Source organism: Mercurialis annua, linkage group LG7, assembly GCF_937616625.2.
Source record: "Mercurialis annua linkage group LG7, ddMerAnnu1.2, whole genome shotgun sequence".
NCBI classification, from domain to species: Eukaryota; Viridiplantae; Streptophyta; class Magnoliopsida; order Malpighiales; family Euphorbiaceae; genus Mercurialis; species Mercurialis annua.
This window is the reverse complement of record NC_065576.1, coordinates 34,755,321-34,782,232: the sequence shown is the minus strand read 5'-3', so window position 1 is coordinate 34,782,232 and position 26,912 is coordinate 34,755,321. Positions and strand designations below refer to the sequence as shown.

Below are 26,912 nucleotides of genomic sequence, written 5' to 3'. Positions count from 1 at the left end.
CAGGGGTACAAGGTAGCTCACAACTGCCCGTAATTCAAAGGATGGCCAACATGGGACCTCAATAACCAGCACAGAAGCAAAAACTAAAGAAGAGAATGAATACCCCTTTCAAGCAGCCAGCTCCTAAACCAAATTGGAAGCCATGAATACTTTATGCTTTTCTTTTATTTTAATGTATCTCAAAACTGTTTTGGTGTGTTTTTTCTACGGTTTGTATGCACATTCTGCCTTTATATGCACAATGTGATGTAAATGGACGACATATTTTGTAACTTCAGTTGGTTATTTTGTTAATGTTAAATTCAGGTGTTTTGTGCCATTGTGTGCAAATTTGTTAATGTAGGTGTTATGTCTTTGTATGTTATTATCCATTATAAACATGTTATTTTAATATATTTTGTGTTTTTATGTTTCAAAACCACATGATTTAAAATTATTTAGAAGGGTGTATTTGATACTTTTAATCAAAGTTTAGGGTGTTTTTTGATCCAAGTTGTCAAAGTTAAGGGTTGTTTTTTATACTAAAAATCAAAGTTCAGGGGTGTTTTTGATCCTACATGGTTCATGTTCATGTTCATATACACACACTCAACAACAGCAACACACATTCATTCAAAGGAAAATTCAGATCAAAAGACAAATTTTTCATTCAGATCAAAGACAAGTTACATTCTTCATATTCATATTACAGTTGCAATTACAAAAACAATTACAAGCATCAACACACTCAAAACTACATCAAAACCAGCAGCAACACACCAGAATCTGTTCTTGTATTTCATCCCCTCTTCTCTAGCCAATTTGACCAATTCAGCAGCATATCTATAGTCTTTCCTATCTTCAAGGTAGCTGAAATTCCCTTGACCCATCACCACTTCATCAATTTCATCTAACAATTCATTAATTACTTTCTTGGATCGACTGGTAAACAGTTGTTCATCAAACGACTCGAATAATCCAATACCACTCGCATTTTTTTACACCCGTAAAATCTTCTTCCTGGATTTTCTCTTGTCCATGAAACCCAAATCGAAGCTTTAATAGAAAACTCATATATACAGTAACAAGCTCTTCCATGATAATTGTAATAGGTCTGCTAGCACGCCTATGTCGATGGTGATATTGTCTAATCGATCTAGCTGAAGAACCATAGGAATTCGACACACTCGACATCTTCAAGAGCAGAAATTAAAATGGGAGTTAGGGTTTATGTTTTTCTCGATGAAATTATAGCAGATGAGAAATTTGGGTTATGTTTTTTTCGAATTGAAATTGAAGAAGATAGAAATTTAGGTTTTTTGTTTAATTTGAGGATTTAATTGGGTAAGATGGATCAGATTACCCCCTCCATTTGTTATGAAAACCAACAGTTTTAATTGGTGGTTTGTCCATGTTTGTCTTTCACGTGATGGGAGAGGGGGGGAGGGGAGATTTCTGAGAAATTAAAAATGGATAAACTATCTAATTGGACCACCTGTCGTAATTAGATAATTTAAATTATATAATTGGACCACGTGTCCAGTTTTGAGTTGCTGGAGTGGCGGTAGTGGAAAGATTTCTGAGAAATTAAACATGGATAAGACTTTAGTAAGTCGGTTTCAAGAATATTATAACGAGAAGTTTGAAATTAGACCATAATTAAAAGATAGAATTGGCACTAAGGAAAAGTTTGAGAAAAGTTACAAAATAAACGTTTAAGTCCCAAACTGGTAATTAACCAGTTAATTCTCGAGAATTGGAATTAAGAAACATTTTGACATAAAAATATTAATCCTTGGAGTCGTATCATTTATTGGATATAAATAATACGTATACGAATTGATTAAAGTATTAATTGATTATCAGATTGATTAAATTGAATGAAAGAAAAGTTAAATAGATGATTTGTATTCATTAAAGAAAACGAGGACCTAAGTGGCACTTTAGCCATACTATATAAAGAGAAAGATATGAATAAAGAATAAGAAGAAGGATCCAGAGACTTCAAGTTTTATCGTTCTTCTTACGCTTCTCATCGTCGTTAAGCCACGGTTTCTCCGTTCGATGTCCGTTTCAAACGATTTTTGCGTCAATCTCTTTGGAATTAGAAGCTCTATCAATCCTAAGCTTCTTTTCAAGGTATGATTTCAAGGTATGGTGCGTAATTTATGATTTGGTTGGCTGTTTTAGCGTAGATGTTGTATTAACATTGAATTCGACGTACCTAGGTCGTTTTTAGCGTTTTAGCAAAAACGGAAATGCGGGTTCTGAAGAAAACGATGTCTTGGGTGTGTGTGGAGTGTCGGGAGTAGCGGATCAGCCCGAAAAAGAGTTTTCCGGGGCTGTGTGTGGCAGAGCCACGCTGTGCGCCCGCATAGTGGGCCCAAATGACCAATCAGGTATTTTACCCTATTTTGACCTAAATTTTTGATATTTACGAACGTTAGACCCTAAAGACAAAATAAGGACCCCGATAAATTAAAATGAAGGATTTAGCTCGACGTTTTAAGTGATTAACGATAGTGGAAAACGTTAAGAAGGATAAATGATCCTTGAATACGAGAAGCGATATTTATTAAGGCCGAGAATGCGATTTAAGATCATCAGATTTATGGATTACATTAAGAATAGAAATTAATCAAACTAAACCCTAGAACTTAAAAGTATTACACATATAAACATGAAATCCACGTCTAACTATTGAACGTTAATAAAAATGTAACAGACGTGTCTGCGGTCAGCAGATGTGGGCTAGTACTAGCATATTATCATATCGACCACGTCATAGATTGGATAGCGTTCCAAGTGAGTTGCACTTTACTTTCGTGTATTATCTATAAAAGTTATTTAATATTATATCTTATATATATATTATTTAAACGCATCGCATTACATATAACTTGTTGATATGTTATATGATTTGATTGAATCTTATATGTAAGAATCTGGTGTGCGATCCGAAGAAACTAGCTACCTATTGGGTGTCAATAGGCTGTGTGATCACCAGTAACTGAGTCAGTCTAGTATGTCCAGTCTAGTAATGATGATATGATAAGTGCGCATGAATACGAATATGAAAGTTGGATATGTGAATAGTAGATACCAGGTTGAACTCGGTTGAATTATCTCCGGACTCGTATCTAGTGGGTTGAACTCGGTCGAACTATCTCAGGACCCACAACTTTGGATTAAGAGATTGTCAGAGGTTGAACTCGGTGGAACTATTCCGGGACCGGGCCAAAGGTTTAATGATCAATTTGAATTCCGATATACGATAAGTAGGTTGTATTTAGTTTCAGGCTTTTAGTTTCGAACGGATCAAATGCTTGATTATAAGTATTTTCGTATTAATGCTTTATTTGAAATACGATGTTATTTTTAATACCGTTAGTAAATTGTAAACTCACTCAGCATAGTCTGACCCTGTTGTTGTTAAACTTTTCAGGTGCTTAGTGTTTGGACCTAGCTTGAGTCCATTTTTGGGATCCGGAAGTCAGCAGTACATGTATAGTTTCTTGACTTCCGTAGCGCTGCAGTAGTGATAACCTTCAGTTGACAGAGTCGTGGCTAGTAACAGTCGTATTGTATTTTCTGTTTATATGACTGTTGTTTGTTTATATCTTTTTGTGGACCACGATAGTTATTTTATCTCACGAGGCTAGACGCCCGTGATGTAACAGACGCTAGTTTGTATATGGTACAGCTGGGCTAGTACGTACGCAGTACAGAAGTGATATGCCCATGTGTCTATGTTTTTATATGTATGTTATGTATATATATGACGTATGTGCTTTCGTTTGTGACGTCTTAATTTGATAAGTATTTGCAAAAAAGTTTTAATTATTTTTAGGCTTTCTACGGGTTTTGGAGCTATCACTCCCATTCACTAGCGCCGGTCGCGATTCAATATTTTGGGTCGTGACAGGGGGGGGGAGAGGTAAAGTGATCCTTTGTTCATTTATAATTTTAATGTTATTTTCTTTTCTTTTTAATTTTTTTACCTTGTATGATTTTCCTTTCTTTAAATTGAAGTTTCTACTAGACGATCTTATCTTAACTGTTGGATCGACGAATTTGGAATATATAGTGTTTGGAAATTATACTTGTTTATGTCCTTTTAAGGTTTTCTTATTGTACATTTTTAGATCCGCAATTTATTGCTTAATTAGGTTATATCTATTTATGATTAAATTTTTTCAAATTTGATGATTTATATATATTTTTACTAAATTATCTATATTAATTACTATTTTTTTTACTAAGTTATTTATTGATGGGGATAAATTTGAAAAATGCAATAAATGCTTTATTGATAAATACTATAGACCATCTCTAATGCGACAGATATTATGGACGGGAGGAGTAAAATTTAATAATAATTATAATTTTTCTATTACTACTTCTTTTTTAATTTTTAATTTTATGCTTTTTTTTTAATTTTCACAATCTGAATTCATTGTTTTAATAATAGACTACATACTAACATATTAAAATAATTTTAAAACAATTTTTATTAACATAATCTGTAATTCCCTATACGGTATGGAATTTTTTTAAAACTCTAACTTACAATGATAAGGAGTTTAAAAGTTTACTCTAAAACAACAAACAAAAATTCATTTAAAGATGAGAGTTTGTTATTTCAAGGTTTGTAAATCATTAAACTTAAAATATTGCAAATGGGTTTATATCTATACTCAATGCAACCTCAAGTAAAGCACAAAAAAAAAAAGCTTTTGCTAATAGAGGGAGTTTCGCGCCCGCTACCTTCCCTTCGCGCCCGCGACCGTAGCAAGAATCCAAATCTCTTAAACGGCTAGAGCCACATGCCATCACTTATTGGGGAGTCCAAAATATATTCGTTGGGTCTTCAACGGACATGAGGTTCGCACTCATGAATCCTCATTTCGCGTCCGAGACAAAAACAAGAGATGCTGAAAAGGCATCTCTCGCGAGCGCGACAACGTGTTATCGCGAGCGCGACAAGCAAGTGTCACGAGCGCGAAAACCTTCCGGACAACTTGAAAATTGAAAACTGGATTTTCGCTAGAAGGTTTCGAATTGACTGCCGAGTGTTTTTATGGGTTTCTACACACTTATAAACAAGATTAGAATATTCATATTAATTGTGAAAGTCAAAATAAAAGAGTATGAAAAGATAAAAATCCAACATAATCCTTCAAATCTCTAAACTATTATTTTTAAAAGAGTTCATTATTATATCAAATAAAAATAAAATTTATACTAAAAAAAATATAAAACATGTCATCAAACAAAATTTAAAATAATAAAAAATTTAATATATTATTACTATAATAAATAATTATAACACCTTCTTACAATTTTGCATCAGAAATAAAAGGCTTATCCCCTTAAAAACCCCTCACCTTTTACCCCCAATTCGTTTGCACCCTCACGTTGCAAAACCACCAAATATACCCAAATTACGACCTTTCACTTTCAATTGCACCCCCAAGCATTAAATTGATCTCTTTTCACTTGAAAAAATAGGTTTATTTTTGTTTTAAATAAAATATTAAATCCTATTTTAAAATATATGCTAGAATTTAAAGTATTGATTTGAATATTTTTTAAGTGAAAAGAGGTCAATTTAATGCTTGAGGGTGCAATTGAAAGTGAAAGGTCGTAATTTGGGTATATTTGGTGGTTTTATAACGTGAGGGTGCAAATGAATTGGGGGTAAAAGGTGGGGGGATTTTAAGGGGATAAGCCGAAATAAAATACTATGCTATATTTAGCATAGTAGTACTATTTGATGATAATTTTAACATAAAAATAGCTCTATAATTCCATGCCAGCCTTTTTTTTCGCTAAATAAAAACATGAGGAAATGACGCGCTGTACATCATTTTCTTTAAAGTTTGTATAAATACTCTTCCAAAATTTCAGCTTTCAAGCGTGCTCCTTTTTCTATTTTTTCTTTCATTTTTACGCCTTTTTATAACAACAATTAAGTAGTTTCTGTTTCACTTTGACAACTAACAATATTGGTGGCTTTAACATTTTTTAATGATAATGTGTGGGTCCCTAGTCCACTACTTTCTATATCAACATTAGTAATGTGTTATTCAATTTAAATAATAATAATAACAATTATTATTATTATTATTATTATTATTATTATTATTATTATTATTATTATTATTATTACATAATAAAAATTAAAGTGACATTAACAAAAAAAAACAATAAGAGTAATAAAAGATAGGAAAATTTATGTTTTTAAATTTAAACTTAATTGATATGTTTATTTTGTTATCAAATATATAGACATATATTTATATATTTGAATTATGTCAAAATTTTGTTATTTTCTTTAAATTTTAAGTTTATGAATGTTTTCTTTTTTAAAATTAAATACAACAAAGACATGATTTTTTTTAAATATATTAATAGTCACTAACAAACTACTAAAAGCATCTCCAATTATCAATAAATTAAAGTCTAATGGACTCTTTAAAATTTAAATTTAAAGAAGAGAGCGAAAATGGCTCTCTACATATGGAGAGCCATTTTCCCTCTCTACTTCATTTTCAAAAAGACAAACTTTCAAATTTTAAAATAAGTTGGTTATTTTTTATTTGAAATGTAATATTTTGTTTTTTTGAATTTAAAAACAGAATAAATAAATTAATATTAATAATATTTTCTATTTTCTAATATTATTTATAAAATAAAAATAAAATAAAGAGTTAATATTAGAGAGTCTATTGGAGTAAATTTAAATATATTACTCTTTATATCAAAGATGCTCTTTATTTCACTAAATATGCTCTTTGAAATAAAAAGTATCATTGGAAATGCTCTAATAAACTATGTAAAAATAACTATATAAATGGCTTAAATTAGTATCCAATAAGTTTTATCATGAATGATTGCTTTTTGGTAGTTCTTTTGTTGGTCGTTGGTTGCTCGTTGGTTAATCGTTAATTGATTATTGGTTGCTTATTGTATGAAATATTGTTTACTCTATTTTATTGATTACTATTACTAAGTAGCAATGTAAATAAATTTAGAGCATAAATTATCTTTATAACTTTTATACTCCTAAAATAAATCAAAATTAAATGAGACATAAACCTACACAATGTTGATTTTAAAATTACATTTGCATCCATCATTTTTAATTTATTATTATATAACACACTTATATTTATATATAAAAAGGTCATTCTAAATAAATTATCACAAATTTAATATTAATATGCAAGGTAAATTCGATGTATTCTTGACATTCTTAACTGCAACTTTCTAATAATTAACATCATTAGTTAAACACATAAAATAGTATAACCTAGCTATTAGCGTTAGAAGAAACAAAAAAAGAGAAGTATACAAAGATATTAAAATATTTTGTTCCCTATATTTAAAATGATACTCATGATTAAGTCATTTTGTTATATGAATTATTAAAAAAAATATAATTATAATAATTTATGGAAAATAAAACGACACGAGCAACCGAAAAACTATAAAAAAGAAACGAAAGAGCAACAAATTAAAAGATAAGAAATCATATCAACGATAGTTATTTTTTTTTAAAAAAGATCAAAGATAATATAATTCAATTTTTATGCTCCCGTTGCACACATATAGAATAAAAATAAATAGTACATATTTTAAAAATATTATATATTTTTTTATTTGATATTAGTAAAATAAATTATGTTTAAAAATAAATAAAAAAGATAAAAAATTATTATGCTATTGACAAGTATATTATTAGATAAGAGGTGTCAATATATGATGACTTTATAAGATAATAAAATATTAATAAAGAGAAAATTAAAAAAAAGTGATAAGTGTATTAATATGAAAGACAAATGTTCAATTCTAAATGTCTTATCATATCACTAAATTTGTTATATATAACTTAAAAATTAAATATTTTCACTCTAATAACAATAATATCAAAAACAATTAAATTTAAAAATATTTTTATAAAAATTAACTTGTTTTATATTTTGAAATTGTTATATTTCATATTTGAAAATTTAACTTTTAATTTAAAAAAATTAATTTTGAGTAGTTGATGTTTAAAAAATAAGAGAAATAAAGAATAAGAGAAAGGGCTGGTTATTGATTTGACCAAAAGAATAATTAAAAATATTAAATATTTATATTAATAAAACAGTTAGCACTTAATAGCAACACTACATATATTGGTTTGATAAAAATGAAGTGAATTGGACAAAATAAATTCAGTGGGTAATGATTAATAAAGAAGAGAAAATTAAAATAGCAACAAGTTGAAAAAAAGAGATACGGATGAAGACAGATTTTTGAAAAAGGAGTATATGTGCTAATATTTTAGTAGAAGAGTATTTTTAAAAAGACCAAATCTAATTCAAGCATTTATGAACAAAGCTCTAAAAACATTTTAATCAAAAAGATCAAGAGATGGGTTGGAATGTTCAAGCCCAGCAGTTATTTATTTTTATGCTAAATAAAAACTTCAGAATTTCAAAGTCTTTAAAATAACAATAAAAAGAATTGTTTAATCAAGATATAGTTAATTTTTGGCTGATACTCTAAAAATCTCCCATTTTTTAGCCTCAATTTATTTGCACCTCAGCATTGCATTTTCGATTTCAATTGCACCTTCAAGTATTAAAATACACACCTTTTGATTTCAATTACACCTTCAATTATTAAATTAACTTTTTTTTCGATACTTCAAATATTAACAAATATTTTAAATAGTGCTCAATATTATGTTAAAACAAAAAAAATCATCTTCTCTAAAATTTTAAAAGTCAATAATACTTTTTTATTAAATAAAAATCAATTAAATATATTATTAAATAATTTAAAAAAATAATTAAAATCCGTTCGTCTTCCTCGAGACGAACCCATGTCGTGTTCGTCACGAGAAAGACGAACGAGTTTCAATTATTTCAATTTCAAAAAAATTAATTTTATATTTCAAAAAAAATTATTTAAACTTTTTTATATTATTTAAGCCTAATAATTATTTCAAAATGAACCCGGAAACCTCCGCCGCCAGAAACTCTCGCCGCCGCCGGAGAACAAATCCATCTGGGACTGTTCATCATCCACGATGAACAGACCCAGCTGCGGCGGCAGCGGAGGTTTTTGTTATATTAAAAACGATATAAATTTAACTTTATTTATAATATTTATTTGTATTAAATAAAAAATTATTATAAAATTCTATTATTTTTCAAAAAAAGAATTTATATTTTAAATAAATTATTAAGCACTATTTAGAATATATGTTAAAATATAAAGTATTGATTTGAACATGTTTTAAGTGAAAAGAGATCAATTTGATGTTTAAGGATGTAACTGAAACCGAAAGATCATAATTTGAGTAAAATCGGTGATTTTATAACATCAAAATGTAAATGAATTAGGATTAAAAGGTGAGAGGTTTTTGAAGAATTTAAAATTTTTAAAATAATTAAAACTTTAGAATTTCGAAGTCCTCAGAATAACAATTAAAACTTTGATTAATCAAAAGATAAAGAAATGGGTTGGAATATTGTCCTTTTTAATTTTACTTACTGGCTAAGATTTTAAACCTCCAAGATTGTGGTAAAAAAAGGGAATGCTGTTATATAAATGGTTAATTACATATAAAATTATAGCGTTTGCACCAAATTTTAAAAAATAATATGATTTTTAAAATGTGACAATCACAACCATCAATTTTTACTTTTTTTTTTCAAAAATTACATCGTCAATTTTAATAACATTTTTGCTGTCGTGACATAACATGTGGCAAATCCATCGGATGTTCTAATCAGCAAAATTTTGCTGGAAAATGTGACCATGATGAATTTGGAAAGAAATGAAAAATCGTGTTTATAATTAACACGTTTTAAAGGTCATTTTATTTTTAAAATTTAGTACAAATGTCATGATTTTATATGTAATTAACCCTTATATATACATGAGTTATTTACATAAGCTGCGATACACTTATTATTAGTTTGTTAAAATTTTAAATTAATATTTTAATCTGAAAGGAAAAATATACTAAATTTTTTATTAACATTTTTGGGAGGCCAGAAAAGAGGCTTAAATGGGTATTTGTCTATATCTAACACCCAAACTTAAAAGTATTCATATTCTTTAAATTTGTCACATGGTGCACTATATAAAAACATTAAAATTCAGAACAAATATTAGACCCCATGTCCGTGACTTGAAATATCAGGTTCGTAAATGGATACTTTTCAACCAAGAATTGCACTCTTTAAATACAAAATATCATATCTAACCTGACTATGTTAGTCCAAGTATATGGGGATTTTCGAGTTTGAATCACAATTACTATTTAATCTACAATAGCTAAGTCGTAATATAATATTAATCAAGGAAGTGGTTCGGTTAAACAGGGTTTTTTTCCAAATAATTCCTCCATAAAAAACTAATTCCCAAATGGTACCTCTGACTTGGATCCGCAAGTCAGACTTACGGATTTATCCATGAATCCGCAAGTTTCAAGTCAGAAACCCTTAATCACTCGATTAAGGGTGATTAACCCTTAATCGAGTGATTAAGGGCTGACACCAGTCATTGGGAGATAATTTTGTCTCCCAATGATTGGTGATTGGGATTAATGATTGGGCATTTAGTGCCCAATCATTAATCCCAATATATTAATAAAAAAATTAATTTATATATTAATCTATTTTAACAAATACCTACTAATTTAAAATTGATAAAAATATTAAACATTAAAAAATTAAATACAAATTATAACATTTGTAATAATTTAAAATAACAATATTATTTTAAAATTGTTTACAAGTACTAAAACTAGTCACGATATCGAGCCGGTCGCCGCATGCGGGTTCTCATGTCATAACCCTGCTGAGTGCGTCGGTGACATGAGGTATCAGTCACAGGGTTATAGTCGCCACCGTCACCCTCGTCACTGTTATCAGAATCGTCGTTGTCTTCTGAATCGTCACTGTCTTCGTCTATAGGCTGGTGCGGCTGTTCAATAACTGGAGCTGGAGTAGTGTCTCGCAGATCTTGCGAGGTGATGTCCGGATAAATGGTAAAACCAGGAGGCGTAAAATGCTGAAACCGATCACCGGAAAACGGATCAGCAGACAGATCTGCACCGGAGCACCACGGCTCCGTAGTCGAGAAATACTTCTGCGAAGGATCTTGAGCCTGAGGCGACCCAGAAGGTGGTACCTGATGTGACGATGGCGCCTGTCCTACAGTAGGTGCGGCGGGATAGTAGAACAACTGTTCAATGAAATCCGACTCTATCGACGTACGCCATGGGACATCTGAATGCGTCGGCGGTGCAGGCCATGACTGATCTGACTCTGGCTGAGACGGCGTACCTAGTGGAGTATATCCCATCTCTCCCGGATATGAATGGAAAGACGGAATCGGCGGCTGGCGAACCTGAACAATGAATTGATTAGATTTATAAACTGAAATAGAAGATTATAAATTAAAAATATAATAAAATAGGTCGAACCTGTGAATCAGATGGCGCAGAAGGATCTTGAGTGTTGGCAAATGTCGTATGTCTAAAAAATGAGTCACTATACGGCATCGGCGCCGGCGGGACCTGAACAACGTAACTTATTAAATTGTAAACTAAAATTGTAAATTATAAATTAACTACAATAATAATAAAGTAACTCAAACCTGTGACTCAGATGGCCCTGGTGGATCCTGAGTGGTCGTAAAGGTCGTATCTCCAAAAAATGAGTCAACATACGGCATCGACGCAGGCGGGACCTGAAACTATAACATCGGGTGGCACTAAGCGTAAGAGCATAAAATACGAGTTAATCAAGTGAAATAGTATATTAAATTGTCTCAAACCTGTGGATATGATGCCTGGGGTGTCGTCCCCGAGGTTGACCCGTAATGTTGTCTTTCCCAATAGTCCGCCTGCGGTATGTCTGAGGTACCCCCCACCTCCGTGTGAAAAAATAATGGCTCTGGGATAGGGTACACATGCTCTAGACGAGGCTGTGGAGGCATTCTGCGTGGCTGTCGACGCCGTCCTCTAATAGAGCTTAAATCGACCTGGAAGGGAGGGAGTGGAGGTAGCTGGTATGGTCGGTCGGCTGGCTCAGGAGGGGGAAGTGTGACGTCCCTGCGATCCTCTATGGTAGCAAGCTGAGAACTTCGTGCACCAAACCTAATCCTGCGAGCGGCACTCGAACTGGCCTCCCCCGTAATATGGGTTCTCTCCTGCAAATCGCGTTGTGACAATATACAATAAACCGTCACTAATATTATTAATAAAAATTAATGAAATATAAATAGTTTTAATTTACAAAATACGTACACTAGTGCCAGCCTCTGCACCCTGAAGTGTAATCCATCTCCGACATCGACGCCTATGCCAGTCCATGTACTGGGAATGGTAATGGGGTGGGTGCTGAAGCTTCCGGCCCTGAACTACAAACGCGTTTCTATTGTTCCAAAGTTGCACCCAGTAGTCCATCTCATATGCGAAGCTCGCGGAACCCCGGTAGCGGACGTTGTGAAGCTCCTCAGTCTGCAAGGGGGGCAACGGAATAGGCTGAACTAGCCCGAACTGCTGAAGCACCCTGTCTGGCTGGTGCCACTCCACAATGTTATAGTAAATGAGTGGGACTCGCGCACGCCAGAGATGTGCCCCATCGAGGTACTCTCGAGGGATCGAGCTGAGAATATCGTCAGAATATGGCTGCCAGTGGATCTGGACAACAAAATTGAATACACTGTCAAAATGTGGTTAATTATGTAAAGTTAAACTGAAATAACTACAAAACTTACATCCTCATATCGCAGGCCATCCAAAATTAATCTCACGGCATGGATGCTGTGCCTCGGGACTGCCCGACGATCCCTACGCCCGCCCCACCTGTTAAAAAATACATTGACGAATAAATACATTGATTTACAAAAACATTATAAATACTAGTAAGTACGCACCTGTCACCCAAAGGTAGATCCTCTGCTATTCTTGGGGTCAGCAGTTGGGGTCGAAGTGGCCTCAGTCGCTCGAACGCCCATAGTTGTACAATCCACAGAGGACCTCCTATGTTACGTCGGCGTTTGTGCATCCGCGTGGAAATGCACATCTCGTGGTATAAATGGGCCAAAACTGCAGATCCCCAGCTGATAGTCCGTAAATCATGTAAATTTGCTAAAAGGGGTAAAATTCTCAAACCCAAATGACCATTGTTCAGGTCTATGAAGCACAAAGTCTGTAGAGCAGCCCATAGGTACGCCCTAACCGCCCATTCAACATGTTCAGGTGTAGCATAGGCCGGTAAACTAGTAAAATCGCCGAACTCACTATACAGCCACCTGGACCCAACCCAAGATGTACCCTCTGAGTGAGAGAGCTCTAACGGTCTCCCTAACAGGGCAACACCCCTATCCTGCCAGTCGTCCACCCTGTCTCCAGTCACAGCCGTCCCATCAATGGGGAGTCCAGTAAGGATTGCTATATCCTGCAAAGTGATCGTGCACTCCCCATATGGAAACATGAATGTATGCGTCTCAAGCCTCCACCTCTCCACTAATGCTGTGATAATGGACATGTCGAGCCGATAATGTCGCATCCTGATGATATCAGAGAGCCCTGTCCGGCGGACTCCTTCCTGGATGCGTGAATCTATCGAACCAAAGGGGGGCAACCCTGCACTAGTCCGCGAACCTAGGACACTTACGTCCTCCTGAAAGAAAAATTGTATACAAAGTCAGAGCTTCATTTAACACATTACCAAATTAATATGGAAATAATAAAATAGCATTACTTACAGGGTGATCCCAAGTGTAAGACGATATGTGATTGCATTGTTGAGTTAGAAGTTCGTCATTTAAAGGTCCAGGCTGGAAGTACTCAGGCTGGTAGTGACCACCGGGGGCAGCCATTGCTGCAAAAAATATGGACATAATTAATATCATTAACTACATAGACATTTGACAAAGGGGATCTTCATTTTAAACAATCTGATTATTGAAAATAATGACATTACATTAAGAAAAATAAATACATTAAGTTAACAACAAACTAATGACATTACATAAAGGGAAAATCGTGAAATTGCATGAAGGAAAAAAAAGAACATTACATGAAAGGAAAATAATGACATTACATGGCAGATTATCATTTTAGGCATCTCTAATCCTATTAGTGCAAGTTCTGGCATTATGGCCCCTATTTCCACATTTACTACAAAAATTTGGGCTACGGTCCTCTCTATAAGTTTGATCCATTTCATTTCTAAACCGTTGATTGACTGGTCGTCCCTTCTTTCTAGCCCATTCAAGATTTGGCACAAACAGGAGGTCGTTCGGTTTTATCCAACGCTCACGGTCACGTAATGAATGAAAAATGTGACTCCAAGCTTGGATTGCGTTTTGGTTCCGATAGTGCGACCCAATGTAGTCATGAGGGTTCAGATTCTCCTTTAAGCACACCGCCATAGCATGAGAGCAAGGCACCTTCAGCTGCTGAAACTTACCACACGTGCATTTCTTTTTATGCAGGTTTACTGTATGGAAATTTCCGCCGGCTTGATTATGATTATTCTTCTTAGTCACCACTTCACACGTCATTATGGTCATGTCATACGGCTGGACAACATGAGTACGAGACTTGTCTCCTGCTTTTCACAATAATTGGATGCAGATTGGCGTGTACTCAATGTCCTTGTCGATCAATGACTTATAAAATTTCCAACGGAAAATGTATTTTTCGACAAGCTTACGGAAAATAGCTTCAATCATTGTGGTGATAGGCAGCCTTCTGATATTCTTGAGCGTCGCATTAACAGACTCAGCATAATTTGTTGTCATCGCATTGTGACGTTGTCCGTTGACGTCATACGCCCTTGCCCACTGATTTTTCTTCAATACTTCCTTATTCATCAAATATTTATACCCATCAGGCGATTTGATCTTCATAATTTTCATATACCTTGTGAATTTTTTTTTCTGGTAAGCCCGTCCTGTACATCGCCAAAAATTTAATAAAAAAATTCAATTTTCCATAATATCGCAATATACGAACATAGATTATTGAAGCGCAATGATTTTACCTGCTTTTTCTGCCAGTTTTTTCAAATCCTTATCTTTGAAATGAGTATTGAAATTACTCGCTAAATGCGTTATCCAAAACATGTGAGAAACACCTGCCCACTCCGGACGCTTCAAAACAGTTATTATTCCACCAGCGCGATCCGAAATAATTGCCACTTTTCTCTCCTTGATAACATGCTCCCGGAGATGACTCAAAAAATATTCATAGCTTGCTGCGCTCTCCGATTCGACAAGTGCAAAGGCAAGTGGCATTATGTGATTGTTTCCATCTATCGCCGATGCGATCAACAAGGTCATTGTGTATTTTCCATACAAATGAGTCCCGTCAACGAATAGCACCGGTTTCAAAAAAGAAAATCCAGCTGTCATCGGGTAGAAGGTCCAAAACATTCTGCGAAACATTCTCACTCGGGGATTTTGCGAGTGGTTTGTGTAAATTGGATCGCCTGTTTAATAGAATTTGAACATAATTAGAGACGAAACCCAATTGTCTTGGCATGGACAAAATAAAATACAGATTGTACTTAAAAACGTACCTTCTGCATGCCAGAATGATCTGGGATTTGTGACCTTCACATTGGCCATGAAGCTACAAACTTTGGCGAAAGAGTCCTTCCAGTTTCCGTAGGCGCTGCATATTGCCTTCTCCTTAGCTAACCAAGTTCTTTTATAGGTAGGCATTACAGAAAATCTTTCCCAAATACCAGCCATCAGCGTCTTGATGCGAATGTCGCGTTGTTCCAACACCAGGTCCTTAATAAATTCTACGATTTGACTAGACTTAAAGTTTCGATGGTCGCGACCTGTCATAAAATGATCGCACGTGTGTGGCCCTATATATTTTGTCAGGGTCCATGTATGATTTGCCTGTAGCTTGGTTGCTCGCAACCACCATCCGCAGATTTCGTTGTGTCGGCAAAAAAACACGATTGTCTTGGGGGTAGTCCGATGAAACTGGTGCTCCTTCCCCATAGCGATTGAATAAGCGGTTGCACGGGTCTGAACAGCATCGCAACTTTTGAAGGTCATCCCCGTTTGAAACTCCATTCCAGGCTGCCAAGTAAAATTCGGGGTCTCACCCTCATTCAAGTCAACTACGAAATCGTCAACATTTACACGACTAACGTGTTCAGGGAGCTGCGACTGGTACTGAGTTTGTTCTCCCGAATTGGCCATTCCTAACTCGGCGTCGATGGCTCCTGCATCATCTTCGTCGCTCTCATAAAAGTGTTCGTCTTCATCTTTGTCACTGCTCCTTACTGACTCACTGTCCCACTCTGACTCACTCGAATCGCTTAACTCCAAATTATCCAGCAAAATTTCAGTTCCATCCAAAATCCGGTACTCAACGTAGAACTTCATAATTCGTAGATTCGGACATCTCATAGATTCGGTTAGTATTCCAAAATAAATGGTTATTGTCCTGCACTAAAAAGAGTGCGTACGAATCTACTTCACCCCTTACAAATTTAGGCAGTCTGAATAAAATTTGTGTAATCTCCACTTCTGAGTTAGTAGAGTTCGGTCCGCTACAAACTGCTCTTTTACAAATGTTAACCAATTCATCGAAATTCATTCGTTCACTGAGTGGCATCTCCACTCGACAACCACCGTGATATTCTACTCCACGGGGGGAGTTTACAATTTGCCCATCGAACCATATCAGAAAGAATACATTGAGTGTCAACATTACTACACATTTTTTAACAAAAAATTAATTATCTATATTTAATATTTGTCCATAAATTATGATAACCATTTCAAATACAAAGCATCTTTTAATCACATTTTACTAGCACTAAATAATTATAACAATTATTTCTAATATTTTACTAACAATATAAAAATAATTTTACTTTTAACAATTATAATTTTTTAATATTTCTAAAAGTTAAATAAAATAGAAATATTCTTCTAAAAATTACTAATCCCTAACATTTTACTAAAATGTAATTAATTTTTATTATTATCCATTATACTAATTTCTTTAAATCATACCATTTTTTTAAATTATACTTGATTCTAGAATTTTATTTAATAATGATAATACTTACCATTTTACATTACAAATACTATATAATAAATCAATAATTTTCACAATTAGGATTTTCTAAACATTAAACTAAAATACTAAAAAAATTAATTTTTTTTATTATTTGACTAATTTCTAAATTTAATATTCACAGTTATAATAAATACTCTAAAAATATCAATTGAAATTAATTATTAACATCTAATTAACAATTTATATTTAAATTAAAATAAAATAAAATAAATAAAATAAAATATTTACTAACCTCTTATAGTCCACAAGCAATAATACACTATCCGTTGTTAACGCCTAGCTCCGATACGCTGTTCGTCGTTAACGCCTAGTTCTGATACGCTGTCCGTTGTTAACGCCTAACTCCGATATTTGTAAATTATAGGATGTAAATTGAAATCGAAAAATTGAATAAGGGTTTAAAAAAAAAATAACCACAATAGTGTGGCTTGTGGCATCCGGGTGTGCTGAAAATGCACACCCGGGTGCTATTTATCTAAATGTATCCGCAAATCATACTTGCAGATACATTTAGTCTGATTCCCATGTGGGAATCAGTTTGACCCTTGACTCGTCAGGGGTCAAACTGATTCCCATGTGAGAATCAGTTAATTATCCCCTTAATGTTAATTAAGGGGATTGTTGCTTGAATCCGCAAGTATGACTTGCGGATTCAAGCAGCATGCACTATTTGAGAATTACTTTTTTATGGAGAAATTATTTGGGAAAAAATCCGGTTAAACATCAATCGATGCAATTAAAACTGAATTAATTAAGCTAAACATTTAAGTCACGAGTCGACCGAACAAAAGGGGGGAACTAGAAATTATAAAATGGTAGGCTAGACTGTACAAAAGAATTAGGGGACTCATTGTACAAAAATAAAAATTTAATACCCAAATTTTTTTGAAAAATTGAAAGAGCATTTTGAAAAAATAAATAACTTCGGGGAGAGATTGCACCTCAGCTTAAAGTACTGGTTCTGTCCTGGACCAATCTATCAATTTTAATTGAAAATCACCAAAATTTAAGAAAGTAAAATCAAACAAACTGAATTAGTAGGTTACTTTAATTAACTGATAAAAATATAAAAATAATAATTACAAATAAATATAAAATATACAGTTAATTTAGTTTATTTTTAAAATAATTAACAGTAATCGAACTAAAATGACCAAAATATATGACCAAAGTTAATTGAAATAGGCCGATTAAATCAACTAATGCGTTTAATCGATCAAAATTGATCGGCTAAATCTTTTAACCAATTGATTGAATACCCTTAGACATTATAACGGTATATATTGTCAAATCTACAAATTTGATATGAAAATAAATTTTTTTTATCACCGTTTGTTTTAATTATTTAAGGATTATAAGATTTTGGATTCGAATCCTAGTAAAATTAATTAACCAGAAAATAAATAAAAAAAGTTATCAGTATACTTGAATTTTATGATTTCATCAAATGAAATTAACATGTCATAAACTAATTTGATGCACCAAGTTTATCAAATGACTTATTATAAACTTTTTTGTTGCGACTAATTAAGCTAATGGCAACTGGGAAGCTTGGTGATCCTCTTGGATAGCTCACAAGACCAACACTTTAGCTTTTCTCTCTCTTTTTTATCTTTCTATTTCGGATTAACCCATTTTAAAGTCTTGAACTTTACTTTTTTAATTTATTTGGTCCCTAAATTTTTATTAATTAATCTTATTTGATCCTTAAATTTTACTGTTTTAATTTATTTGGTTTCTAAATTTCTATTTAATCTTAATTGGTCTCTAAATTTTATATTTTTTAATTTATCTTTTCATCCGTTTAAGGACCTGAGAAAGCAAAAAAATCAACATTTAGGGATCTGATAAGATCAAATGGAAGTTTAAAGATCAGATAAACTAATAATATAAAATTTAAGGACCAGATAAGACCATAGAAAAATTCAAGAACTAGATAAATTAAAATCATAAAGTTTAGAAACCTTAAAATGAGTTAAATCTTCTATTTTTTTGGTCTCAATTTTGGTTCATCACAACATTAGATCGAAAGTCATTATTTTACTTTACTTTAGTGTTTCTGTTTTTTTAATTTATTTTAATTTGTTCAATAAATTGTTTTATATTGAGATTTGTTTGTTTTTTAGTACTCCCTCCGTCCCGTTTAAGAAGGGATAAATGAATTTTGTACAAATATTAATAAAATAAGACAATATTTTATTTTGTCATGTTTACCCCTATTAATTAGTATGATTTTTTTTAATAATAGAATAAATGTATTGTAAATTGAGTTACATTTAATGCATATTGAAATAACTAAAGGGATAAAAGTGGAAGTTCAATATAAATTGGCACAGAAAACACGATATGACCTTTTTAGATGGGACAAATAAAAATAGAATATGTCCCTTCTTAAACGGGACGGAGGGAGTATAATTTACTGTGTTTTTGATGATTTTAGTTGGTTGTTTAAATAGATTTTAATATTCTCAAAAAAAAAATAGATTTTAATTTGATCAAGTCGGACTAGTGTCTGTTTGTGCTTCAATTCTCAAATTTCAACAAATTGATATTGTGGTCCATTCATTAAAATAATTTTAGAATAGAAAAATTAAAAATAGAAATATTGGAGTGTAAATAGTGTTCGTTCACTATTTTTGAATTTTATTGTAACTAAAGTAAAATTGACTAAAGTAAAATTGACTGTTGGATCTATTTCATATTTTAAATATTTCAAAACAGTTGATTTTTTTTTTTTAAATAATTATCTTAACATATTTATCTTTAAAAAAATATTGGAAAGCTTTGGTGGTGTCAACTCATAAAAGGGTTAAAACCTCACCTCCACAAATAAAGTTCAGTCAATGAATTATGCCAACTATCGAAATTCTTCCACCTTCAATAAATGATATGCGGATTGTTAGGACTGTATCGAATTTCTTCCAACTAATTCCGTTACCTATTAATGAGTAAAGGCCAACTGCATTTTTTGAGTCTGTTAAATAGCCCCCGTCCCATAAAAATCCAAATTAAATTTATATAAAAATTAAAGTTATTCACCCAAAAAAATGTTAAACCTATACTCTCTCTGTTCCATTTTAGAAGTCCCATTTGACTTTACACACAGATTAAAAAAACATTAATTATCCTTGTCTTTTTATGTTTTTTCATGTTTTGTCCCTATTAATAATAGTGAAATTTTCCATAAAACTCTTTTAAGATAACTAAAAAAAGGGTAAAATATAGTATTCATAGGAAAAACATTCTAAAAATAGTAATGAGACATTTTAATTGGGACATCCCAAAATGGAATATGAGACTTTTTAAACGGAACGGAGTGAGTACATGTTATTTCAGTTACAAATAAATTTTTAAAAATTCTCAAAATCTGCCAAATCTTATATGTATTGTTCTTTTTCCGTAATTTTTAAATCGAACTAGAATTATTATCCTCATGTCATCCATGCCACTTTCAACTCAGTAAAATTAGCTGACATGGCACATCCCAGACCACTAACCCAATTTAATCAAAACAAATAGTAAACCAAGTAAAACCAAATCCAACTAAATCAAATCAATTATTGATTAATTACTAAAATTCATATTTTAATTATTTTAATATTATAAATTCAAAAAGACAAATTCACCGTTATACTCTTTCGACTTCGCCGTCTTTTTTCCGACTCCAACGTATATTTAAAATAATTAATATTTCTTAATTAATGAATTAATATACGTAAAAATTTAATTAGTTTTATTAAATTTAAATAATTTTTTAAAAATAATTTTTTAATAAAAAATTTATTTTTTCAAATATATGTTCGTTTTCCTCGTGACGAACCCGCTACCACCGAAACCCGCCGCCACCTAGACCCACTACAGCCAATGAACACCGACCGCTGGAGGAGGAATGCTCCTCCTCGAACGAGAAGGTGCAGATATGCTTTGCTCCGTCGCAGAGAGAAGAGAATATTTGTGCTTCTTCTCTCGCCTGAGAAGGAGCACAGATCTGCTCATTCTCTCCCCCGAGAAGGAGCGATCTCTCCTTCTCGGAAGAGAAGCACTCCTCCTCCGGCGGTCGGTATTTGGTAGTGGTAGCAAGTCTTACAGAGAAAGATAAACGGATTTTCGAAACAATAATTTTTAATTAAAACATGATTTTTTTGAAAATTATTTAAAGTGAATAAAATTAATTAAAATTTTTCGTATATTAATTCATTAATTAGGAAATATTAATTATTTTAAATATACGTCGGAGTTGAAAAAAGACAGTGAGGTCAAAAGAGTGTGGCGGTGATTTTTTTTTGAATTTATAATATTGAGATAATTAAAATATGAATTTTAGTAATCAATTAATAATTGATTTGATTTAATTGGATCTAGTTTTGCTTTGTTTACTATTTGCTTTGATTAAGTTGGTTTAGTGGTTTGTGATGTGTCATGTCAGCTAATTTTGCTGAGTTGGAAGTAACATTGATGACATGGGGGCAATAATTCCGGTTCGATTCAAAAATGGCTGAAAAAGAAACAAAACATATAAGTTTTGCCTAAATTTGGTGATTTTTAAAGGTTTGGCTATAATTGACACAAGACGTATAAGTTTGACATTTTTTTGTGAAAAGGAAAGGTTCTTCTCAAGCTCACATCAGGAAAGACATTGGCCTTGAATGAAGTGCTTCACGTGCCAAACATTCGAGCTAATTTAGTGTCTATCGCACTAATGAGAAAAGGTGGAGGTAAAATTGTTAGGCAAAATAATACGCAGACAGAAATAATAATTTATTGATAATATAAACAATAAATAAAAATAGTAAATTCAATTGAAAATATAAAATGTAACTAAATCGAATCGAGTCACGTGTATCACACGCTTTCCTTAAAACATATTTGCCCTCACTGTATGTGAATTGCAACTGTTTCCCAGGATAAAACGAAATACAACAACACCGAAGCGTTGTTCTCAACGAACCAGAATTATCGTCCGAACTCTATCACAAAGAATGAAAATTTTGGAGAGGAAAATTAAAACTTTTTTTTTTTGGATCTTCTTTTGCATTGGAATTGATAGCTTTATATAGCCATCAAAATTCCATAACATGCATCTCTTTTATTGTATAATAAAGGAGACATGTTACAAAATTTAAATTGCAAATTTTAAATAGCAAGTTACAAAACTTAAATTGATAAGTTAAAAAAATAAAACAACAGGTGTTATGTAATTTAAAAAGAAAATTAAAAATGTAAAACAAAACTTACACAAGGCAAGTTTTATCGTTGCATTCGCGTGCATTGATCGAGCGCACACCCATTGTCCATTGAAGTTGGTTGATTGAATTGTGAGCCCTTAGGCTCACTAGCTTGTAACCAAGCTAATGAATAATTCAATATAAACTACATCAAGTGAAGTTTCCCAACCAATGTGGGAATGCATAATTTTCTTTTCAAATTCATTTTTCAAGGTGTGACTTTTGAGCATCAATTCTCATTCACCCTTTGAACTATTTTGAGCATATAATATACGGTTTTTATCTACTCACGGTAGAGAATACAAAACCACCAAGATCCGATACTTTCGGATAGTAGGTCCATCTCAAAATTAAACATTAAAATGACAAATAATTATGTCATTTTAACATCCATGTTTAATATTTTCCAACAAAAGTGTCATTTGAATATGATCAGTTTGTAATGACAAAAAATAATGTCTTTGTGAGGAAGGGTTACTGTAATCAGGGTCTATATTGAATGTTACTGAAGTGATAAAAGTGACTGCATCTTCTTCTACTTACGTGATTGACTCTATTGATGTTTGGCATGCTAGATTAGGACATTTGAATGCTAGTTATATTAAGAAAATGCAATCAATTAGTATAATTTCTGAAATGAATAAAACGAATCTGGATAAATGTTAAATATGTGCTGAAACAAAATCAACTAAGTAAACCTTCCATTCTGTTGTTAGAGAATCTGAATTACTTAGTTTAATTCACACTGATTTAGGAGACCGAAAATAAACCACGACTAGAGGTGGTAAAAAAATATTATGTGACCTTTAGATTGATGATTATTCTAGGTATGCTAGAGTTTATTTGCTAAGAAATAAAGATGGCGCATTTGATATGTTTTTAATTTATAAGACTGAAGTTGAAAACCAACTTAATAAAAAGATAAAAACAATTAGATTTGATAAAGAAAGTGAATACATAGCATTTAATGAATATTGTTAAAAGGAAGTAATAATACATGAAGTAACCCCTCAATATTCCCCTTATCTAATGGTGTAGTAGAAAGAAAAAAATAGAACCCTAAAAGAAATGATGAACGCACTACTTGTTAGTTCTTCTGCTAGTGATAACTTGCGGGGTGAAGCAATTTTATCAGCCTTTTATATACAGAACATAATACCCTATAAGAAAACTGGTAGAACACCTTATAAACTGTGGAAATGATATAGACCCAACTTGAAATATTTAAAAGTGTTGGGGTGTCTAGCTACAGTAATGTTGTCTGACCCTAAAAAAGAAAAATAGGTTCAAAGACCTCTTTGTATGTTTATTGGGTATGCCGAATATAATGCTGCATATAGATTCTTTGTATTGAAAAGTGATGTACTTGATTGCAATAAAATTATTGAAACTAAAAATGCTGAATTTTTTAAGAATGTGTATCCACTAAAGACTGAGTCAATTTATCATATGCCAACTGTGAATGAAAATAAAATTGAAAATATAACAGTCAACTCTATTGAGGAGTTAAGACGTAGCAAGAGACAAAGAATTGAAAATTCTTTTGGAAATGATTTTAATACGTATTTGGTTGATAATGAACCATTAACTCATAATAATGCGATTTCTTCTTCTAGGTCTGTTTTTTTTGGAAAGAAGCTATTAAAACTGAAATTGATTCAATTAATTAAAATAATACTTGGGTTTTAGTCGATTTGCCTCCCGGCGCAAAACCCATTGGCTGTAATTGGTTTTTAAAATAAAAATGGATCTTGATGGTTTGATTGAAAAATAAAAAGCTAGATTGGTTGCAAAAGGTTCTTCACTGTCACGACCCATTTTCATGAATCGTCACCGGCACTAGAGTATGGGTATGATTGTACCAAAACGTAGCTAGCCTTACACATAACCAACTTATAACATTTAAAATAATGTACCTGCAGAAAACCACATGCTCAAGGGCAACCGAGACTCCAACCTAGTGTAGCAGTACATATAAGCAACATATATTCAAAGTATACTTAATCTCAAATTAAACTCCAACAGCATGGCAAATAATATATAATACCAAAATTACTGTAATCATGCCAAAACTGATAAAATAATAGTTGGACTATACCAATAAACAATAGTCTAAAACAATAAGCATAAAATTAAGTCATAAATCAACTAATACTACTACTGCGGTCTAAGAGTTAAAATAGTTCGAATCTTTTATTCTGAAATAAAATAAAGAACCTCCGACAATGAAGAAACGGAGATCGACCAATACTCAAATCATAAACCTAGAAAATTTGGAAAAACAACAAGGTCAGGTTTACTGAGTAGAGTTTATTTAATTATTTATATTTATTAAGTTTAAAAACTTTTAGAACGTTCAATAAAACATTTGTTCATTATGGATTATCAATGAAACCCTAAAAAACAATTCTAAATACATTGTCGTGTCGGTGAGACGTATCTCAATAACCGATCCCCGACTATCAGTTAATAAATAGCGAGTTCAGGAGACGTATCTTCCACTGGTGTCCTCACTAAGGTGAGACATATCTCAAACCTACCTCAAGACCATAATAATCATTATCGGTGCGCACGCAGTCCCGATGATGCCCATCGAGTAGCACGTTCCAAATCAAATCCACAGTGCCGAAAAAACAGTTCGAAAGCTGTTTATACATATACATATACAAAATATAATATTTGCTTAATAAAGAGGTAAATAAAGATATAAACTCATTGCTTGCTATTCCTCGTGAAACCTGACAAGCAATCTAGCTCTGGTTCGCCTCTGAAATACAAACAGTTGACGGGTATAGATAAGGTATAAAATCATAATTAAAAACAGACCCTAACTCTAGAGAGTACTAGACACAACATAGGATTAGCACAAACAACAAATCATGGTAAAGCAATCCAGAGTAAACACAATGCTCAAATAAATTGTAATGCCCAAAATAATACAAGTGTATTGAGTTCTCGCTTAAAATCCATTTCGGAGAGATATTATTTAAATAATAAATTAATTTAAATTTCAAATAATGGGGTAGCCGAGTTACCGATAACTACCAAGCTACCTCACATGTCGAGTGACACAAGTCTAACACGACCCAAAATATTTTATCAAAATTATAAACCATAGTTTATAATTCTTAAATTAAAAATTTGATAAAATAATAAATCAATATTTAAAACGAAACTAAATAACATAAAACTCAAGTAACCAATAGTTACTAACAATTTACTTAATTAAAATACATTAAGAAAATTGTTTAAAATCTTAAAACATAAATTAGCCAAATTGACACGTCAAGGCAAAGTTTAAATTAAACAATAATTACCCAAGTAATAATATGAATTTAGACTATAATATAATAATCGTTTTTAGAGTATAACTATTAATACCAAACCAATTATAAAATAAATATAAATAAAATAATTTAGAATCAAAACGATATTTGAAAAATCCGGTTGTAAAATTGGAAATTAACCAATTAATTATTCAGTTTAAACATAATTATTTTAATAATAATAATCAATAGAAAAACTCAATATGAAATAGTGAAACAACATAGCCCAAACACCACATATGAATGACGAATCAAAATTGTCCATTTACAATTTAAGGCAACATGAATCATTGGAAAAATAGCCATCAATGAGTTGCTGAAATTAAACATATAGGTAGCCACTATCATTGTTGATTTAAACAGCAATAACAAAAATCGAACCCACGAATGGAATCAATCACAAACCATAAATAATTTGAATTATAGATGTGAATAGCACTGGGAACCCATATCAGAAAAAGCAAATTCAAAACAATCTTAGCCTAAAATATTAATGGCAGAGACCAAATCAAAAATCAAAACCATCGTAAAACGTGTAAGTAAAAGAGTTGGTTTCTATTGAAAAATATATACAATGAATTCCTTTAATCCTAGGCACCAAAAGTTAATTCTCTACATCAATACTTATATCAATAATAAACTTTCAAACTTCATGAATTAATATGTAAGACTCACCTTGAAATAATAGATCGCTTAGAAAAAGTGAACTGCAAGATCAATTATGCGGCTACCTATAAAAAAAAAGTTTCGATGTCTTTTTTATTTATTTTAAGAGATTAGGGTTTAAATATTTATAATCTTTCATAAATAGGGTTTGTTTAAAAAACACAATTACAAGCTTACCCTTTACAAATATTTTATTAATAGTATTATTTTTAATCTAAAAAAACAAATTTACCCTTTATAACCATTTTATTAATAATATAATTTTTTATCTAAATGAAAAATCAAACTATTTATTTTAAATACACATTATAAAAATTAAAATTCCTTCTGGCATTGCCCAAAACTTCTCTGATGCATAACGACTTGATTTCAAGCCCCGAAGTTGATCCCCAAGTTCCAAAGTACACAAAACAAATTCAAAACGACATATCGAAAGTCACACGAGGCAAAACATGATTTTGAGAAATCAAAACAACATCGGAAACACACAGGGTGTTACATTCTCCCCCACTTAAAAACAAAATCGTCCTCGATTTTGATCACAAAGTACCACAATACAAACATATACAAAGCACATATACACAA

The 26,912-nt window shown here is 31.9% G+C and overlaps 2 protein-coding genes across 2 annotated transcripts; both read right to left on the bottom strand.

Moving 5' to 3' along the window:
• Positions 1-10,788: 10,788 nt before the first annotated feature.
• LOC126657080 (proline-rich receptor-like protein kinase PERK12) lies at positions 10,789-11,831 on the bottom strand. Its single transcript, XM_050351703.2, has 3 exons — positions 11,644-11,831; positions 11,471-11,563; positions 10,789-11,394 (listed from the first exon to the last, which is right to left on the bottom strand). Exons 1-3 carry the CDS (start codon positions 11,719-11,721, stop codon positions 10,789-10,791), a joined length of 777 nt encoding a protein of 258 aa, XP_050207660.1. The 5' UTR covers positions 11,722-11,831.
• A 2,785-nt stretch (positions 11,832-14,616) lies between these two features.
• LOC130014840 (uncharacterized) lies at positions 14,617-16,407 on the bottom strand. The gene is made up of 3 exons (XM_056103791.1): positions 15,582-16,407; positions 15,045-15,491; positions 14,617-14,954 (listed from the first exon to the last, which is right to left on the bottom strand). Exons 1-3 carry the CDS (start codon positions 16,405-16,407, stop codon positions 14,617-14,619), a joined length of 1,611 nt encoding a protein of 536 aa, XP_055959766.1.
• Positions 16,408-26,912: the final 10,505 nt, after the last annotated feature.